General features: G+C 43.2%; 1 protein-coding gene across 2 annotated transcripts in view; it reads left to right on the top strand.

The window, feature by feature from the left end:
• ANXA6 (annexin A6) overlaps positions 1-16,908 on the top strand; it is a 35,081-nt gene extending 18,173 nt beyond the window's left edge. The window contains exons 11-26 of one of the 2 annotated variants that reach the window (XM_079968236.1): positions 269-327; positions 1,248-1,370; positions 2,411-2,469; positions 3,610-3,688; positions 4,860-4,941; positions 5,351-5,445; positions 6,531-6,644; positions 7,579-7,669; positions 7,947-8,026; positions 9,454-9,507; positions 10,981-10,998; positions 12,789-12,882; positions 13,388-13,483; positions 14,990-15,048; positions 15,661-15,783; positions 16,528-16,908. In XM_079968236.1, coding sequence (XP_079824362.1) covers positions 269-327; positions 1,248-1,370; positions 2,411-2,469; positions 3,610-3,688; positions 4,860-4,941; positions 5,351-5,445; positions 6,531-6,644; positions 7,579-7,669; positions 7,947-8,026; positions 9,454-9,507; positions 10,981-10,998; positions 12,789-12,882; positions 13,388-13,483; positions 14,990-15,048; positions 15,661-15,783; positions 16,528-16,587 — 1,286 coding nt within the window. In that variant the 3' untranslated portion in view covers positions 16,588-16,908. The remainder of the gene's footprint in view (positions 1-268; positions 328-1,247; positions 1,371-2,410; positions 2,470-3,609; positions 3,689-4,859; positions 4,942-5,350; positions 5,446-6,530; positions 6,645-7,578; positions 7,670-7,946; positions 8,027-9,453; positions 9,508-10,980; positions 10,999-12,788; positions 12,883-13,387; positions 13,484-14,989; positions 15,049-15,660; positions 15,784-16,527) is intronic. The other variant, XM_079968237.1, reaches the window with a different exon arrangement.
• The last annotated feature ends 1,374 nt before the right edge of the window (positions 16,909-18,282 follow it).

Here is an 18,282-nt window from a genome sequence, read left to right as displayed (position 1 = left end):
GAGCAGAACAGAGAACTAGAGGTAGGGATGGAATGGAGTTTCCAGTAGGAGGGTCTGGCTGACTCGCTGGAACCTGGAACAGGAGCAATCCATACAGCATAATTTTCTTACAGGTCTCATTTGTGTTCTCTGAATATTCCAAAGCATTTTTACTTTTGTGTCTCAGCCCAGGTTTTGAAGGGATAAGGAAGCGATTGCATTTTGCTAGGCAACAGGCAGGGAGCATGAGCCTCTAGTTAACACTCTCTCCTGATTCTTCTTTCCACAGTGAAGAATATCCGGAGTACAGCAGAGTATTTTGCAGACAGGCTCTTCAAAGCCATGAAGGTGAGAGGCATTCCAGGAGCCTTGGACAGTGGATTTCTCCCCCTCTTGAATGCTTTGTGATCATCTACATGTTGCACTGTACATGTTATAGATGTTGTGCTAAATATATTACTACATTTAACTGGTCTTGTTGTTTTTGTTCTAAAAACAGCTTGTCAGTATTGAGACTATGGAGGGCAAGGGCTTAGTCCTTTCTCTGCCACTTTGGTCCTGGCTTAAATTCCCACCTATCTAACTTGCATTTAGCTTCTGGAGATAACTGTCCATTGACAGTAGTCCCCCCCCCCAATTTCCCTATTACTCTAATGATATTTGAGTAATATGGATTTCAGAGAGCTTTCACTACAAACATACAGCATTTCTAGAATTAGCTTTTCATCTCCAGTGTCCTTGATAGTGGGGAACACTTTTTGGTGATACAGGCTTTCTTAGTACTCTGTGTAAAACCCTTATAGAGGCATAGGGGGTAGAATCAACCCACTTCCTGCAAAATGGCTGGGAGAGAGAAAGCTCACTCCCCACTATGTGCCATTGGAGCAACAGCTGTTCTGATACCCACCTTCATTGTCAGCATTACCAGGGATTGTTCTCAGGCTGTCAAAGGGCAGCCATCAAAGTCCAAAGGGTCTAGAACTGTATGACAGCTCCACTTCAGGGAAGATGCAGCTTGACCCAAAAGAGGTCCAAGTACCTTCAAAGTGCTTAGGCCTCCGCATTTGGGCTTTGTTCAAAGCACATTCATTCATTCATTCATTCATTGGATCACATTCCTCAAAAAAGAGCCCAGGGCAATGTACATCAGACATATAAGCAAAAGATGTGGAACAGTGCTTGCGTTCATTAATGTTTTTAAGCAAACCCTGATTTCCACCCACCTCTACTTTGGGATATTTTGTGTGACCCTTGTTGATCTGTTTCAGGGCTTAGGAACGAGGGACAACACGTTGATTCGGATCATGGTGTCACGCAGTGAGATTGACATGTTGGACATCCGGGAGATATTCCGGACTAAATACGAGAAGTCACTGCATCACATGATTGAGGTAAATACCGGTTTGCAGCTGGTCTACAATGGAGAAATGAGGGGAGGGGGAAATCCTTCCTTCTGCTCCATAACGGAATTTCCTTGCTCCATCTCTCATACCTCACATTATGCTTTGGAAAGATAATCACCATAGAAAGGCTTGGATAGCCTTAGAGCATGTAGGGACAGACTTCAGAATTGTGGGATCTGCTTTGTGGTTTTTTCACTGGAATCTTGAGACCCACCAGTGGAGTCAGGTGTAGAAATAGAAGGGAGGGTGGAATGAAAACTCTGAGAAAAGGGCAAGAACTCCCTGGAGAAAAGGTGGGATATAAATGTAATAGTAAATAAAATAAAATTCAGGAGCAGGGTGCCTCAATGTAAGTACATGATCAAGCCAGGAATTTGTTTTCTGTACTAGGGCTGACCTTGTAATCATTCACACAAAAAATCATTCCTAGTTTTCCCCCAAGCTTCATTTCAGTAGACCTTAAAAAAATTGGGGGTTGTTAACAAATTTTGGGAGTGAGAAACACTTGCCAATCTACTGCAAATCACTCAGCAATCTGCCAGTAGATGAAGAACTGCCTCCTGCCCAACTTAGAGAGTTGCTTGAGCTAACCTTTACTTTCTGAGGAGCCTATTTGGTGTTTTTGGCATTCATTTGCCCTTTTCTATAAGAATCCACCTCATGTGACTAAAGGATTTGGAGTTTTTCTTTCATTTTCTAAACAAAATTCTAATTCAAGAAACACTGAAATGGAAGAAAACTTGGGTCCTGTTTCCAGGCTTCCCACAGGCATCTAGTTGGCCTTTGCTCTGCATGTTGTAACGTATTTGCTTCTGGGGACAGAACAAAGAGTTCCCATAACCCTCTGTTTTAAGCTGCAGTTTTGAATCTCATGCTCTGTGCTGTGGGTATGGGAGAATTACCAAACACTTTAGGCCACCTTAACTGGGAATTTTTTGTCTTGTGGATGGTTTGTCCATAACAGTTGATGCTTTGAGTGCTTGTGTGTATGTGCATTTCAAACCGACCATCTTTTATTGCCTTTGCAGAGTGACACATCTGGTGAATACAAAAAAGCGCTTCTGAAGCTGTGTGGGGGAGATGATGAGTAAGCTCTACTACTAGTTAAACATTGCTCTGTGACTTTTATTTCTCTTAACAAGGCTAGTCAGTAGCTGTTTTACTGTCTGAGTGGGGTACCAGCCCCTGATGAGTTAAAACAATAGTCTTGGAAATCCACCCTAGTTTGTCATGCTGCTAAACTTTATGTTTACTACAGACCTGCAAAGACAGTGGGAAATTTTCCATTGGCAAAATGCTCAGGTTCTGTTTTTGAAAATACTACTCATGTATTAGTTAAAAAATGTATAGGACACTGGAATAATTTCATCTTTAATTTCTGGGGGGAAACATGCCTTTCTTAGCTGGAAGCATTTTTAAAAGGTGAAAACCAGACTTCTGTCAATGCACCATGCAGATTTCTTTGAATACAAGTAAAGTTCTTTAAGAAAAAACTTAGGGAGAGAAGGTGTATATATTTATTTGACAGTGACCTTCTGACAGTGTTGAAAGGCATATTTTCAAACTGGGATAGGAAGGAACCTTTTCATCCTACACTAAGTTTGTCATACAGCAGGGCCCCCAAGGGTTTTTCAGTCTCATTTTAGTAAGCCTGTGTGAGTCTGTATCTGGGATGGGCAACTTTCGCATCCCTGAGGATCATTCTTTCCTTTTCTTCCTGGTCAAAGTGTACTGATGGTCATTGTTAAATGTGCCCCTCCTCCATCCATAAAATCATGGAATTGTAGAGTTGGAAGGGACCTCGGGGGTCATCTAGTCCAACCCCTGCAATGCAGGAATCTCAACTAAATCGCATAAGCCAGGTGGCCATCCAACCTCTGCCTAAAAACCTTTGAGGAAGGAGAGTCCACCCCCTCTCTTGGGAGTCTGTGCCACTGTCAACAGCTCTTACTATCCGAAAGTTCTTCCTGATGTTCCCACACTAGTGGCCCAGCACCACAATAAAGCTGGTACCATCCTGCATAGGGATATGGCAATGAACGCAATTGGGTATTGCCAGGGTATTCCATTTAAAATGCAAAGAAGAAGTGTAACCACACCTTTTCTTCCGTCCCAGTGGGGTGAGTGGGTGAGAATGGCACCAGCTGACTAAATCAAGGCCTACATAGTATGTTCATGTGTCTCTATGAAGTTCATAGACCTTGTGTCCTATCCCCTCCCTTTTCAGTGCTGCAGGTGAGTTCTTCCCTGAAGCTGCACAGGTGGCGTATCAGATGTGGGAGCTTAGTGCAAGGGCCAAAATAGAGGTCAGAACCTGCTCCTCCCCTTTTCTGCCTGCCCTTTGCTGGCTCAAAACCACAGCTGCTTCACTCTGCGTGCTGCTGACACCTTTCTGCTAGGCCTCTTGGTTAACCTTCCTGTTCAGTGCACTGCCCCTATAACCAAACACCTCCTTAAAACATGCATTTTTAACAGATACAGCTTCATGGCAACTTTCCTCCTTACTCCTGGTCTTGTGAATGTCCATGAATTGACTCCCTTGAGATTCTGGTTGCTTCCCAATACATACTAGCATGAAATAGCTCTCTACTAATATACTGGTATGATTAAAGGGAGGGGGGACAGCCTGATGAGGTTGCTTTGTGTTAGGTGCCCACTGTAGCATTACCCTGACCTTGCATCAGTGCAGTCTCAGGACTGCAAGTACAATGCTGAAAGGTAGTAGAAACATCCCTTATGCATCCTTGCAACTACCTTAAGCTAATGGAGCTGAACTTGAAGGAATCAATCCACTATGCCTCTTAACAACATCTGGCTATAAGCAGACTCTATTTTTTTATGGAGTATTCAAGATACTGAATTACCCACTAATCTCTTTCAAAGGGTGAATTCGCACATCACATGTTTCATGTGATAGTTACAGATATCACTTTATTAACTAACCCTGTAGCCATTGCAGATTATTTTCCCCTCATGGTATATAGTTGCTTAATGCCAGGAAGCAACTCAAGAGGTAGTGATAACCTGTGGCAATTGCCATAACTGGAACAGACTGTATGAACTCACCTTACTTCCCCTGCATGTGAAAGAGGGAACCATGTTCTCAGTTCATAGAAAAGCCACCAGGCTGTCCTACTAGGAAACGGGGACCTGAATGAGGATATCCTCTCCCACCCCCTAACTTTGGAAAATGCATGGGGATGAAAAGTGTCTAGATGCTGTCTCTTTTCTTTTTTATTATTTTTTACACCTTCTTTCTCTGGAAAGCAATAGCCCTTTTTACGAAATTCTTTTTTGCCATTACTTCGACGCTTTCCCCCCGGCTTGGCTATTTTTCTTTTAATAAACAAGAGGATTGTTAACTTCCCAGCTTGCTCTATCCTTGATAGCTGCTTTGCCCTTAACTTTCTGCTGGTTCCCCCTTTTCCTTCAGTAGGCATGGTTTTAATCAAAACTTCTGTTTCTGTTTTTCTGTAGCTGAAAGGAACCATTTATCCAGCTGCAGATTTCAATGCTGATGGTGATGCAAAAGTACTAAGGAAAGCCATGAAAGGTTTTGGTATGTCAGGCTTTGCAAAGGAGTTTTGCCATTCATGCACTGTGAGGAAAATTAGTCTCCTGTATCCTGTGCAAAATATATAGGCTTGCAGGATGGGGGGAAATTCAGAGGGTCTTAAAAGTCCAGATTTCTTCACTGAGAGCTGTCCTACCTGAAACACTTTTTAAATGTGTTTTAGACACTTTTTTAAACACTGGGTATTGCCAGTGAATGAATAGCAAGATCTCAACTTGGCGTATGCTCATTTGAACAGTTTCCCTCCCCTTGATTGGTATCGGTGGAACTGTGTCAGTTGGTAGCTCCCCAAGATAAAATGTGGGAGTCAAGTATAATTACTATTTCTGAACAGTCAAGTCTCATGAGTTGTCAAAAACTGGATGACTCATAGTTTATTTATGTTGGGTTTCAGGCACTGATGAAGATGCTATCATTGAGGTTGTCACACAGCGGAGTAACACCCAGAGGCAAGAAATCATACAAGCATACAAGTCTCATTATGGCCGGGTAATTAGAGCTTTATCTCTATTTTTCTATTGTTCTTCCAAGTATGTCTTTCCACCACCACCATTTATTTGTACTTACCTTTCATCTGCTGCTGTCTCCTCCAATGTCCATAGATGTGTCATTAAAAAATAAATAAATCCCTTTTTAAAAGCAGGAATTTGGCATTATTATTATTATAATCTATGGAAGAAATTCAACTCTCCTAATCATTGTATCTACACATGCATATTGGCTTGCCAGATGAAATGATTCCCCTCTCTTCACCCTTGTGCTGTTCTAGGGGTTTTGCTAACCCACCATAGAATCAACTGAGGGGGGCATGTGGGGCAAAGAGAGGAGGGAAAGCCCATTGCACAAGCAGAAGTCCTTTCAGAAGGTTTCCATTAATAGGCTTCGTTAGGTGAATCTCACCCGTTATTTTATTTCTGAACCACCCTTCTTCCAGCAAATTAAAGCACATCACAAAAATGGATTGAGTGGTATTTAGCTAAGTTTTACGCAGAGTAAACTCATTGGAATTAATGGACCTAACATGCTCATGTTAATTTCAGCAGGTCTGCTCTGACTAAAAGTTCAATATCACCCATCATCTTTCTGTTGCTTGCTTATATTCCACTTTTAAGACAAAAGCCCCACCCCAAGCAGCTGACTGTTTTAATTACTTGTAACTAGACAAGATGGTAGAAAATCCAGGAACTGAATTCCAATGTTTTCTTGTTTAAAAAAGAAAAAGCAATGGATAGAATAACTGTATGTGTGTTTATGGGATTGTGGATCAAGGCCAAAGTACTTGGAGAGGGTGGAGGGTTTTTATCCTTTACAGCCTTTGCTGTTTTCCCAGTGAAAATCCCTCTGAACCTTCTCTTTGCCCTGTGTAGAGCAAAGCATAGAATTATATGTCTGTGTAGGATAATTTAGATTATTAGCTTAGGAAAACAATGCAGGGAGAGAGGGGATAAACCCATTCTCCTTTCCCATTGTCATGGGTGAATGTTAAATCAAAACTACTGATCCATTTAGCTCAGTATTGCCTGCCTGATGGGCAGCAGTCCTTCAGGGTTTCAGATCTGTGTTTCCCATGACAGGACCTGATAGCTGACCTGAAGTCTGAAATATCGGGGCCCTTGGCGAAGGTTATTCTTGGACTAATGATGACACCAGCGCAGTATGATGCTAAGCAACTGAAGAAAGCTATGGAGGTATTGTAGCTTTGTAAGATAGATATACCCAAATGTGACTTCATTGCTTAACGTTATATAACAGCAGGCCCTGGGTGCATGGAAGGCTCCCCTTTCTGATTTAGGCTCTGTGAATGGAAACTCACCTAACTGATACTTTTTAAGCGTCAGTGAGATGAAAAGGAAACTTTTCCCTTGCTTTGGTATTCAAAGGACATAATGATGCGTAAGGAGCAGGCCAAGTTGAAACTGCCCCAAGTGTGTCTACAGTATAGATCCAGAACAAGCAGGCTTGTTTGACAGGGGGAAACTGGAAGTCCACTTGTTGCCCTGGGGGCTACAAACCATAGAGGCTCAGAGTCACATAGCCCTGGTTTGTAGGAAGAGAACGAGGCCGGTTCCCCATGCCGTCTTTAGAAACTAAAACTAAAACTAAAACTGGGAATTCCCTTTTGGTACTCATCCTTATCAAACAGTATGGAATCCACCCCCACCCACCTCCCACAAAAAAGCTAGTTCCAGGATTTAGGTCTCCATGAGGAGAAAGGGAGGTAGGGAACCCCCTACTCTGCTTTTCCCTCAAGGAGATTCTTCAGCCCTTGTGAGACTGTTAGGGATATTTCATCTGGCCTAGCATAACCTGCTGTTCCTGATTCCAGTTCTAGCTGACTAAGCCGTGAACCACTTCTCCTTTTACTGAGGAGTTGCAGGGGGTTTCTGGAGGTCCCTGTGAGCTCAAGGGCTGGTATTCCCCAGCAGTGAGATGCCTCGCATCCAGAAATGTAGCCACTTCTAGACAGTGCTCCCCCCCCCTGTAAAATAAAATAAAATAAAATAAAATAAAATAAAATAAAATAAAATAAAATAAAATAAAATAAAATAAAATAGGTGGCCTGCTTGTAGATACTCTGAAATATATTCTAACAACTGTCATGTATCTTTATAATCCTTTCAGGGGGCTGGAACTGATGAAAGTGTTCTCATTGAAATTTTGGCCACTCGGAACAACCAGGAGATCCAAGCAATTAACACAGCGTATAAAGACGGTAAAGTTCTCTGAGAACACGGTCCCTTCTTTAAGGAATTGGTGGACTTATAAACACTCTCTCTCTCTCTCTCTCTCTCTCTCTCTCTCTCTGTGTGTGTGTGTGTGTGTGTGTGACAGAGAGAGAGAGAGAGAGAGATATTTGCCCCCATGTTTCCCATGAAGATGAGGCCTTTGTGCATCCGTATGCCAATATGTGAGAATGCAATGATCACAATTAGGAAAGACAAAATGCACAAAACCAATCCTCATGATGCCTTCCTCTACTCTTTTTTCAGCCTACAGTAAGTCTTTGGAAGATGCACTGAGTTCTGACACTTCGGGGCATTTCAAAAGGATCCTCATCTCTCTGGCTCTGGTAAGGACTCTCTCCCGCATGCCTCCCAAATAGCAGGACAAGTAGAAACCACTGAGCTGTTTCCTGACACAAAGGTGGATAGAAGTGGTTGAAGGAGTTGGCTGTGCTTAGCCTGGAGAAGAGATGATTAAGGGGCAATATGACAGCCAGGTAGTTGCTTCTTTGATGGAGTAAAGGAGCGTCTCCACCCCCATCATTCTATCCGGACACTTGAGGTCCAGCAGCGAGGGACTGCCAGAAGCCAAGTTACAGGGAACCAGGCAGAGGGCCTTCTCGGTAGTGGCACCCGCCCTGTGGAATGCCCTCCCACCAGATGTCAAAGAGAAAAACAACTACCAGACTTTTAGAAGACATCTGAATGCAGCCCTGTTTAAGGAAGCTTTTAATGTTTAACAGACCATTGTATTTTAATATTTTGTTGGAAGCCGCCCAGAGAGGCTGGGAAAACCCAGCCAGATGGGTGGGGTATAAATCTATTATTATTATTATTATTATTATTATTATTAGTGAATTGTTTTCTGTTACTACAGAGGACAGGATCTGAACCATTGGGTTCAAATTACAAGGGGTGGTGGTGGTCTGAAACAGCAATTCTGACTGTATGAGCTGCTCAGGCTGCCTTGAAAGGTGGCGAACTCTCCTTTGTTACATATTTTTGAATACGTAAGCTGTCAGGGATGCTTTATTAGTGGTACGGGGGGGGACAGTTGACCAGGTGGCAATGGGGGCCCCTTCCAACACTATGATAGGGAAACCTGTGATGATTTCTGCCTGTTCTGCATGCGTTAAAAGTTACAGGAGACCCGACTGAATGAAAAACCTGGCAACCTACTTGGAATTTGAAGGCTGGTTTATGTTTTTCTGCCTGTCTCTGCACTGTTGCAGACCACCACCTCCTTTTTGTAAAGCTAGGGGTTTTTTTTGTTTTTTTTTGCTGCCCCACTGTAATATCACATTTTGCAAATCGCTAGCCAATGTCCCACTGTAATATCACATTTTGCAAATCGCTAGCCATGATGTTGCGGTCGCCTTGTGTCTAGAATTAAAGCATCATGCCTGTGTCCGCTCCGTGAGACACGTTTTGAATGGTAGGCAGCACCCATCTTCCTCCTGCCGTTAGTTATTTCCACAGGACAAGAGTGGTAGGTGGATGGAGCATACTAGAGATGGATGGTGGCAGCAGCAGCGGTGATAGTGATAGCAGCTCTGTCAGCATCAGCTAGATGCCATTGTGGTTGTCCATAAGGCACAGAGCGACATAACACTGCTCCTGTGCATTGTGGCCCAATTGTTACAGCATCCAGTCAGAGCATCCTCAGGAGCCCCAGTTGACTGAGGATGCTGCCTGCTGGTGTCAGACTTGCTTCTAGTCATTTTTACAGACGCTTTTTGCACCTTTATTCACTACTTTCAATGTTTGGACACAGGGGGCCCGCGATGAAGGAGGAGAGGACCTTGCTAAAGCTCAGGCGGATGCCCAGGTGAGAAATGCAGACTTTAAAATATATATTCTTGAAATAAAACCACACGTGCAAAGGCATTTATTTATTTCTGCCTTTCCCCCGCAAGGCTGGGAATTGAAAATGATGAAATGATACTCCCTGATCTTTGCCTCTGCTCAAACTGCCGCACTCCATGCTAAATCATGTGGTTTCTGTGATTCCAGATACATTGGAAATAAGATACCATAGACTCCCCACCCCAAAATAGTTTTCCGGTGTTTTCCGGTGTTTTTAAATGCCATCATATTAATGACAGTGTTGCAAGTCCTAGAATAAAGAGTTGTACCATCCAGATATTTTCAATTAATATACAGTAAAGAGGTGGTTTCTGTTTGGGGAGTTTAGTGGTATTGTTGCACACCATGACTGTAGTTTTGTAATCCATAATAAGGACATCTGTATTAAAAATGGAAAGTAATTAGGTAATCCATTTTATATGCACATAGTTTGTTTATGTGCCCCCAGCTAAGTTCTGATTTATGTGGAACGATGCAGTTAGCATTGTTGCCATGTGGGGGAGTGCTGATACTTTTGCATGCTTGTGCATGTTTTTAAACCAACTGTGCTTTGTTGCTTCTGAGTCTACTTAGGCAGGAGAAAGAGAGAGATACAGAGGCTGGTGGCTAAAATGCTGTATTTTAGGCAGGTCATGGCAAAACTAAACGTGTGCCAATTAGTGCTGAGCAGGGTGAGGATGCATAATGGGACATTCAGAATACACCTAAATTGTGATTGTTAGCAAGACCACACAACACCACCCACCTCCCCCTTCACAGCATCTGATTCTTACATAGATGTCACATCAGCATACTGAAACTGCAAGCAGAATTATTTTGGCATGTCGCTTTCCTCCCCACCCCACCCCCCACCCCATCAACCAGAACTATTATTATTTCCTGCCATATACAAAACCCAAGCCCCTCTCATCTTCCTGTCCCCTTTGCCTTAGATTTCTAATTTCTGCTCCAGTGCTGAATGTTCTCTTTCCCCACAATTCTTGGTCCATCTTTGGCTTGTCTCCTCTCTCTGGAAGCTCCTTGGGGCACAGACCTTGTGTTCTTGAAGTCTTGCGAAACTGGGCGTATGTGTGCATGTGTATGTGATTAGAACATTCTTTACCCCAGGCCAAAGGTCCTTTGCAGATATGTTTCCCTTTCCTTTTCCATTCTCTTTTTGACCCTCTTCCACATCTGAGCATTGGCAGATATACTTTTTCTGAACAAAGGGATATATTTTTCGTTTAGGCGTTTAATTGGACACATAGAAATATCTGAAGGGCTGCACATGGTCTGAGAAATGAATCTGCTGCCACTTTTCGGGAGCCTGAAGATCTTGGCTTGAGAGATTAGAATGACCTGTTTTTAATCTATGAAATCCTAAGAAAGTGCTGCACAGGCCTATCTCTGACCCTGTTGCCTTCCTCTCTCTCTCCCTCTTTCTCTCTGTTGTCAGGTTGTTGCTGAAACCCTGGTGAGTGCCTGCCATTTTTGTTGTTTGATACTTTATTCAGGACTCATGGGGTGGACTCACACAACAGTGCCTTCCAAACCACAGGAAGGTTTTTTAGAGTGACCACTTGTGCACTGTCAAAAATGAGGACTTGACTTCGCACAAAATGTGCATTTGGTAATTTATATGTACATATAGATGCAAAATTGCTGAAGATTTAAATAGAAGTGCAATACATCTTGCCATAGTGGGAAGACTGTGGCCAGGTGAGCTTTGTGCAGACTCACATTGCTGTCCAGCAGCTAACAGCTTCAAGGCTCCTCCTGCTTTCCTTTTTTGGGCTCTTTACCTTTTAAAGTAGGCGTATGTTGGTCAGCTCTTAAAACAGCAAACTGTCCTTTGACAACCCTTCAAAGGGAGGAATGTCTTTTGCTTAGAGTTGGGCACATGGCCACTCAGAGGTTTGCCAAACCCATCTTAGCCCATATCTCACTGGCTGTTGGGCCTGCCCTACTGCCTGTATTCATCTGGCTCTCCAACCAAAGATAACCTGAAAACATTCCCTTACAGTAGTGGGGGAGGATAAATTATAAAAAATCTACTGTTGGCTTATTTAGGCATGACTTCTCGCCTGCAAAACTGGGAAGGCAAGGGAGGGGGTATGCTTCTCAAAGTACCCAGAGAGGAGCAGAGAATGTCAAAAGTTTGCATAATAACTAGGTAATTAACTGCACAGGGAGGACAATTAAAAGCAATTGGGGAAATTGTTAGTGACCTGCTAAGTGTTCCAAAACATAAGAGTGCCATTAGTTGTGCTGTACATTTCTCACTACATATGAAGCACATGGGAAGATGAATTGTCATTGCATTGTTGCATGTATTTATTGTCAAAGGGCAGTTTCACGCAACCTTTTTTGGTGTTTGGGAAGAAATGGTTGCTATTTCTGTGTGTTAATGTCCCACAGGTGACGATGTAAAATATGACCTCCTTTTTTACCTGTTGTGGCAAAATTTTAAAAAACCAGCTGAGTTGTCCGTTTAGGGGTAGGAAAAGATGTTAGAGTTACATATAGCCTTGAGGTGTTCATAAGCTTCTCGAGGGTGAGGGGTGTCTTCTGTTATAGACCCATTAGGCCAGGAGTGGGGAACTGGATCTGTCTGGCTTGCCACATCTCCCTCACCACCACAGGCCAAGTTTGACAAGTCAGTCACCTGACATCATTGCCGCATGTGGGCAAAGGCACATTGCTCTGCAAACCTCCCACAAAAAGTGGATTGTCAAGGCTTGCAAAGTGCCCTGCATGGGACTTTTCAGGTATTCCGATCAACTGCAGTCCCCCTTTTAGCCCACCTGCATCTTGTTACCTGCCCCACACTTGATGTCCTATATTCCTCCTTGTGTAGGACCAATATGTGGCTTAACCAAAACAGCCTTGCAGGCCAAATGGAGAGGCCTGTCAGAGCCCTAATGATTAGGGAGTGTCTCTCAGTCATAGTCACATGGAACCTTTTTGAGCCTGATGGTGATCTCTCACTGGATCAGCTCAAATGGCAATATGTTTAGTACACTTGGAGAGAGAATCCTACTTGGGCAGACTTCTACTTGTTGCCAGCCTTCTCATAATAGTCACAGAAGCTTTTGCTGAGCTGCTTTCACAATCTTTGCTGCCATATTAATGGAGGAATACATAGCAACCTTCTTACAGGAATGCACTAGTATATAGGCTCTCAGGAATCAAAAGGAAAATATTTCACTAGCCTTTATCCTTTGCTGTTCTTCCCCATCCCTTCAATCTTCTTTGGTTTCGCAGAAATTGTCCGATGTTTCCGGTGATGATTCGACATCTCTGGAGACACGCTTCATGACCATCTTGTGTACGCAGAGCTACCCCCAGCTCCGGAGAGGTAAACAGGGAGGGAGTGGTGTGTTTGTTGAATGTTGTGGAGCCCGTGCCTAGATGCAGACTCATTGACCTGACCTTTCTCAGGCCGTGTTATTGTAGTTTGGAAAAGGGCAACTATTACCTCCTCAGGGGCTTTGAAGGAAAGAGGTTGCTGATGCAATTGTTGTGCTACAAAAAAGAAAGAAAGAAATTCTCCTTTAGCTCAAGAACACCTGCTCCTCTGATGGAATTCAGGGTTAGGAGGTTTGTTTCACTAACTGTACTTTTCTGTAGAACATCTTGATATTTGATACTTCCCTGTGGCAGCACCTAATTGCCCTTGGACATACTTGACCTTGCCTAACACACTGTAGAAGTGGACTAAAGGCATAGCAGTTTTATGACACTGCTGTTGCCAGTCCCATTGCTCACTGAGGACAGTTGGCTAGTTCCCTAGCTTAGCTTTTAGGTCATTCCAAAGCCATAGAGGGTTCTGATTTCTTATTCTCTACCTTCAATCCTTGTAGTCTTCCAGGAGTTCGTTAAGATGACGAACCATGATGTGGCACATGCCATCAACAAGCGGATGTCTGGAGATGTGCGCGACGTCTTTTTAGCCATTGGTGAGTGTCTCTTGCACGGGCGTAAAAAAAAGAGGCTTGTGCTTTCCTTGCACATTGAGTGTGGACTTCAGCAAACCTTGCCCTGCTGAACTTGCTCTTGCAACTAGTCCACCTCAACAGTCAACCAAATTTTTATAATATTCCTGAGATGAAGCAAGCTGGCCTTAGTTAAATTTCCTGTTGTATTCCACTTGCAAAAAAAATGTGTGGGCTGGTAATTGTAATTTTTGCCCTGAGATCTATGGGTATAGGCAGTATACAAATTTAATAAATAAAAATAATAAAAATAAAGAATTTCACAGAATTCAGCTATTCCAGTGAATGGTATTAATGTCTAAGAGAGGCTATATGGGTGACTTGCTATGTATCCAGTGGGGACTTAGCTATTGGCCTGCTGAGGAAGGAGTGGTATGTGGTATGCCTCCTAACCAGCTGAAATCTTATGTTGGCACACTATGCACCTTTACCAACATTTGTATGCATGTTTCCAGCCTTTTTTTGTACAGCTTTGAGAGCTAGAAACTTGCTCTTGGAGATTGCTGTGCAGATTTCAAACACCTTTGGCTGAGACTTGGCTGTTAGATAGAATCAGTGAATAGGATCTCACTGACACCGTAACCTTTGGCATGGCTCAGCAGTATGTCATATAGGTCTTAGAGGCTTCAAGCACTATCTCTCTTTATCAGCAACTTTCTGCTTGGTTGCAGTATGTTGATTCCCTCAGGCTGGCTGACCTGCCTGCAATCTTGTTCTCCTGAACAGACTTTTAAAAATGTACCTTCACCAAGACTAACAGGAAATGGCCGCCACCCGCTGCGAGCTTTGCCACCACTGAGCTCGAATGTGGCTTCTTCAGTGGCTGCTTCTCTAGTCATCTTGTAGCGTGTTAGTGGGCCTGTTGAATTCACTGCAGACCCAGAGATCCCCTCCAGTGGTGTCCAGAGAAGGATGCTGGATAGACAAGAAGCCTGGAGAACAGTCATGAGAGAAGCAACACCTGCTGGATGCATTGCCCCTTGCTGCATAGTTAAAACATTTTGCAACATCCTTGCACACTTAAATTTTGCAATTCCCTCACAGAGCAGGAAGTGGCTACCCAACCATCCATATGGCTTTCCTCCTACTGCAAACACCAGAATCGTGCAGTTTTTCAAAAAACATCTATGGTTTTTTTCTTTAATGGAGATGAGGCAACCACACTATACATTTAGAGCCCTCTGCTTGCAAACCTGGGCTCTAGAAACCTACATCCATCTGTGATTGACCCAGACAGCAAACATGAACCATTTCTCCCACCCTGTCAACCAAATTTGGACATTCAATACAGTAATTGGGGGGGGGGTTGCTTTCCAAGAGCTGTCTTTTCCTCTCCACTCCTTTCTTTCTACACACAAACCAAAAAAGCAACCTGAGACACCGTAGCTCTTTAAAAACATGGGTGTGGGGGTTGATTGAGATGGGGCTCCCTGTACAATGTTTTCATGTTGCACTGCTCTTTCTTTCAAGTGCGGAGTGTCAAGAACAAGCAAGCTTTCTTTGCCGACAAGCTGTACAAATCCATGAAGGTAAAAACTACATTCCCTTTGCTGTTTTGACTCTCACCAGGAAAGGGAAGGCTAGATCAGAAGCTTTTTAATTACAATAATAATCATCTGATTGCAAAGTAGGAGTTGGGGTGGTTTCCTGAATGGACCTGCATTTGAGATGGCTAATTCCTGCTTGTGATTCACTGAAACAATCAGGAGGCCCCTTCAGCAAATAGTTTGTTGCTTGTTCGAAGGGAGTCAATTTGGAGAATTTGTCAGTGAAACAGATGCAGCAATGAGAGTCACAGTGCTAAAGGCTTGCATCGTTCTCCCATTTCAAATATAGAGCTTTGCTCTAAAGAGGTTGAGTGGCGTAGCAGCAACAACCTGAGGCGGCATTGGTATGTGCCCAGCACCAGCTCATCTCTCAATGCTGATGTTCATTAGCAGAACAGAGCATGAAGCTCCCATTCTACCATCTGCCAAGTATCACTGTAAACAAAAGCACTCTACCTCTGGTTGATAGAGCTTGTTGCCACCTTTTCAAAATATTTTGCTGATAGCAGTGTGCGGGAAAGTCCCCACACTTCCTGCCCTTGCTCTCTCTTTAAAAAAATAAATAAATTCTTACTGGTTTTTTGATCTCCCAAGGGTGCTGGCACAGACGACCGAACTCTTATCAGGATTATTGTCTCAAGGAGTGAAATTGATCTGCTCAACATCCGGCGTGAATTTTGGGATATTTATGACAAATCTCTCTATCACATGATCGAGGTAATGAGAGGTTCTGGTTTTTGCCAGCACAAAAACCAGAACCAGAACCTCATGTTTGTGTGCAGTGAGCTGTGCTGACCTTTATGATTTGTTTCATGTACATCTTCGACTGGTTGTACTCACAGCAGCCTGTTCATACCAGGTGAATGTTCCACCCAAGCATAGGTGGCAAAAAGAATGTGCAGTCATAGTAAGACTGCTTCACACCATTAGAATTTCCTCCATAGAGATGTGTCTTCCTGTAAGAACAACCGTAGACTAAAATTTGACGCGTATGGGCATATGTGCTTTACCACGATAGCATCTAATCAGACAGCTGCTATGAGTAGCAGGTGCCTGATCAATGTGCTTGTACATTTTCAAAATTACCTGGGCTTTTTCCTAGACAGAGAATGAACTGTAACCTTCAAAAGCGGCCCTTCAGGTTTCTTTGAAGAATAACTCACCAGCAAACGACATTAAGGAGATGCTATAGGAAATATCCACATTAAGAAATGATATCATTTTATGCTATCGTAATAGTTACGGCTTATGCTAAAGAGTCCTAGTAGTTTGAGGCTTCTCCAGCACAAAGTAATGATAGTTAAATCCATTTAAAGGCGGCAGTGTAGATACATCAAAAGACACATGTTGGAATTGCCTTAAAAAGATCATTTTTAAGTTTCTATATCCTCTGATTTACCAGTGAGGCTGATCACTTGTAGGCATTTCTGGTTTTCATTTTGTCTTCCTTTCTTTTTGCAGAAGGACACCTCTGGAGATTACCGCAAAGCCTTGCTAGCCATTTGTGGGGAAGAAAAGTAACCAGCAGGTGACTCTTGTGGAAGCTCGTCCTCATGTCTGTGCTGGCGTCACTCGCATATGTGTAGCCTAGATATATCACTGTTGCTTTTAGAAGCATCAGGGGATATTTTGGATCCACTGAGAAGATTCACATTGGCTGGGAGGGGGGGAAGATATTGCAGAAGAGCTTAACACTGCAAAGACCACGGGGATTGCTCAGTCCAGTGGGTGGGGGAGTTGTCTAAACTGGTGCAAAACTAAGTAATGTACACAAGTCCAATGAAGTAGCACTGTTGTAGGTATTTTAAACCAAAGAAATAAAATGTTACACGTTGCTGGCCACCGGAAGGCTCTGGTCTGCTTTTTCCCTCTTCTGTTGTAAGAAGAGAACATGTAAACAAGAGACACTGATTCTCAGTAAGGTGCTGGGCATGCAAAAAGATCTCACTCACATAGTTCCTATGTAGCAGTTCACAACTGTGTAGTCACAAGTGGTGACCCTCTCTTGAGTTAGGCAGCTGCCTGACACAACACAAAATGAATATTTGGGGTCTAGTTTCCTTACACTGGACTTCAGAGAAACTTGAATGCAATATGGCTCTTCTCTGCTTTTGAGTCTTCAGAGCTTAGTGTGACAGAGGTGAGACCTGACTTGTCTCCTAAGCCTGGAGAAAAGAAGAGCTCCGCCCCCATCAGCTTGCAGTGAGCCAGTTGGTATGTTTCAGTTTCTCGTTTTTTCATTCTTTCTCCACATTTCCACGTCACTTTTTTAAAAAAATTACAAAAGTCCTCATGAAAATTCATCAGCAACTTTGTGAGAATTAAGAAGACGATTATTATTGTTATTTTTAGTGCCTCTCCAGTTAGATTCTGTGTGTCAGGTAGGGCCGGGGAATAATAGTGACAGACCCTCACAGAATTGTCGTCATAAATAAGAACTGTATATTTTACATACCCACATTTAAATGGTTGCTTTTAATGAGGCCGTTCTAAGCACCAGTAAACATACTTTGCTTGTGTGAGTTCAGTTCACTCAAGCAAGTAGCTGGCAGGGCTCTCATTTAGTAACAAGATAGGCATGATATTCAAGTTACTCAATAAAACAGCAAATGTATAGGAGCTTTCCAAAGCTAGGAATAGTCAACAAAGAGGCTTGTAAGTGGCTTGCTGATTATTTTATTTGTTCTGGCCTGAGGCCCAGCTGTAGAATCACTCACAACATGACCTGAGTTTCCACCAGAAACCATAAGCTTGAAATATTTGTTCTTGCACATGAGGATTTTCCCCAAGCTGCAGGCATAATAATATATTCAGCTCATCCTTATCAATTTCCGGTTTTCATTTGGGCTCAAGGCTTTAGAAAAGTTCCTTATGACCATGTGAAGGCCCAATGTGGAAGATTTTTGTTTGTGAAGGCCTCTAAATCTGCTTGCAAGAACAACGGGGGGATCACAGGCTTCTCACTGACCTAAGGGGGCTTGAAGCATGGGCCAAGATGCTGCTCTCGCTCACTTCTTCCTCAGCTTCCTAGACTAAGATGGTCCAGAGAGGGGACCATACATCACTATCCTCCCAAACACCACTCCCTTCCCCATTTTATCCTCACAGCAACTCTTTGAGGTGGGTTACGCTGAAAGATCATGACTGGCTCACAGTCAACAACTTAGCTCCATGGCAGTGTGGAGATTTGAACCTGGGTCTCCCTAGCCCAAGTTT

This window comes from Podarcis cretensis, assembly GCF_951804945.1.
Source record: "Podarcis cretensis genome assembly, chromosome: 2".
Lineage (NCBI taxonomy): Eukaryota > Metazoa > Chordata > Lepidosauria > Squamata > Lacertidae > Podarcis > Podarcis cretensis.
Note: the sequence above shows the minus strand (reverse complement) of the source record. Positions and strands in the feature narration are given on the sequence as shown.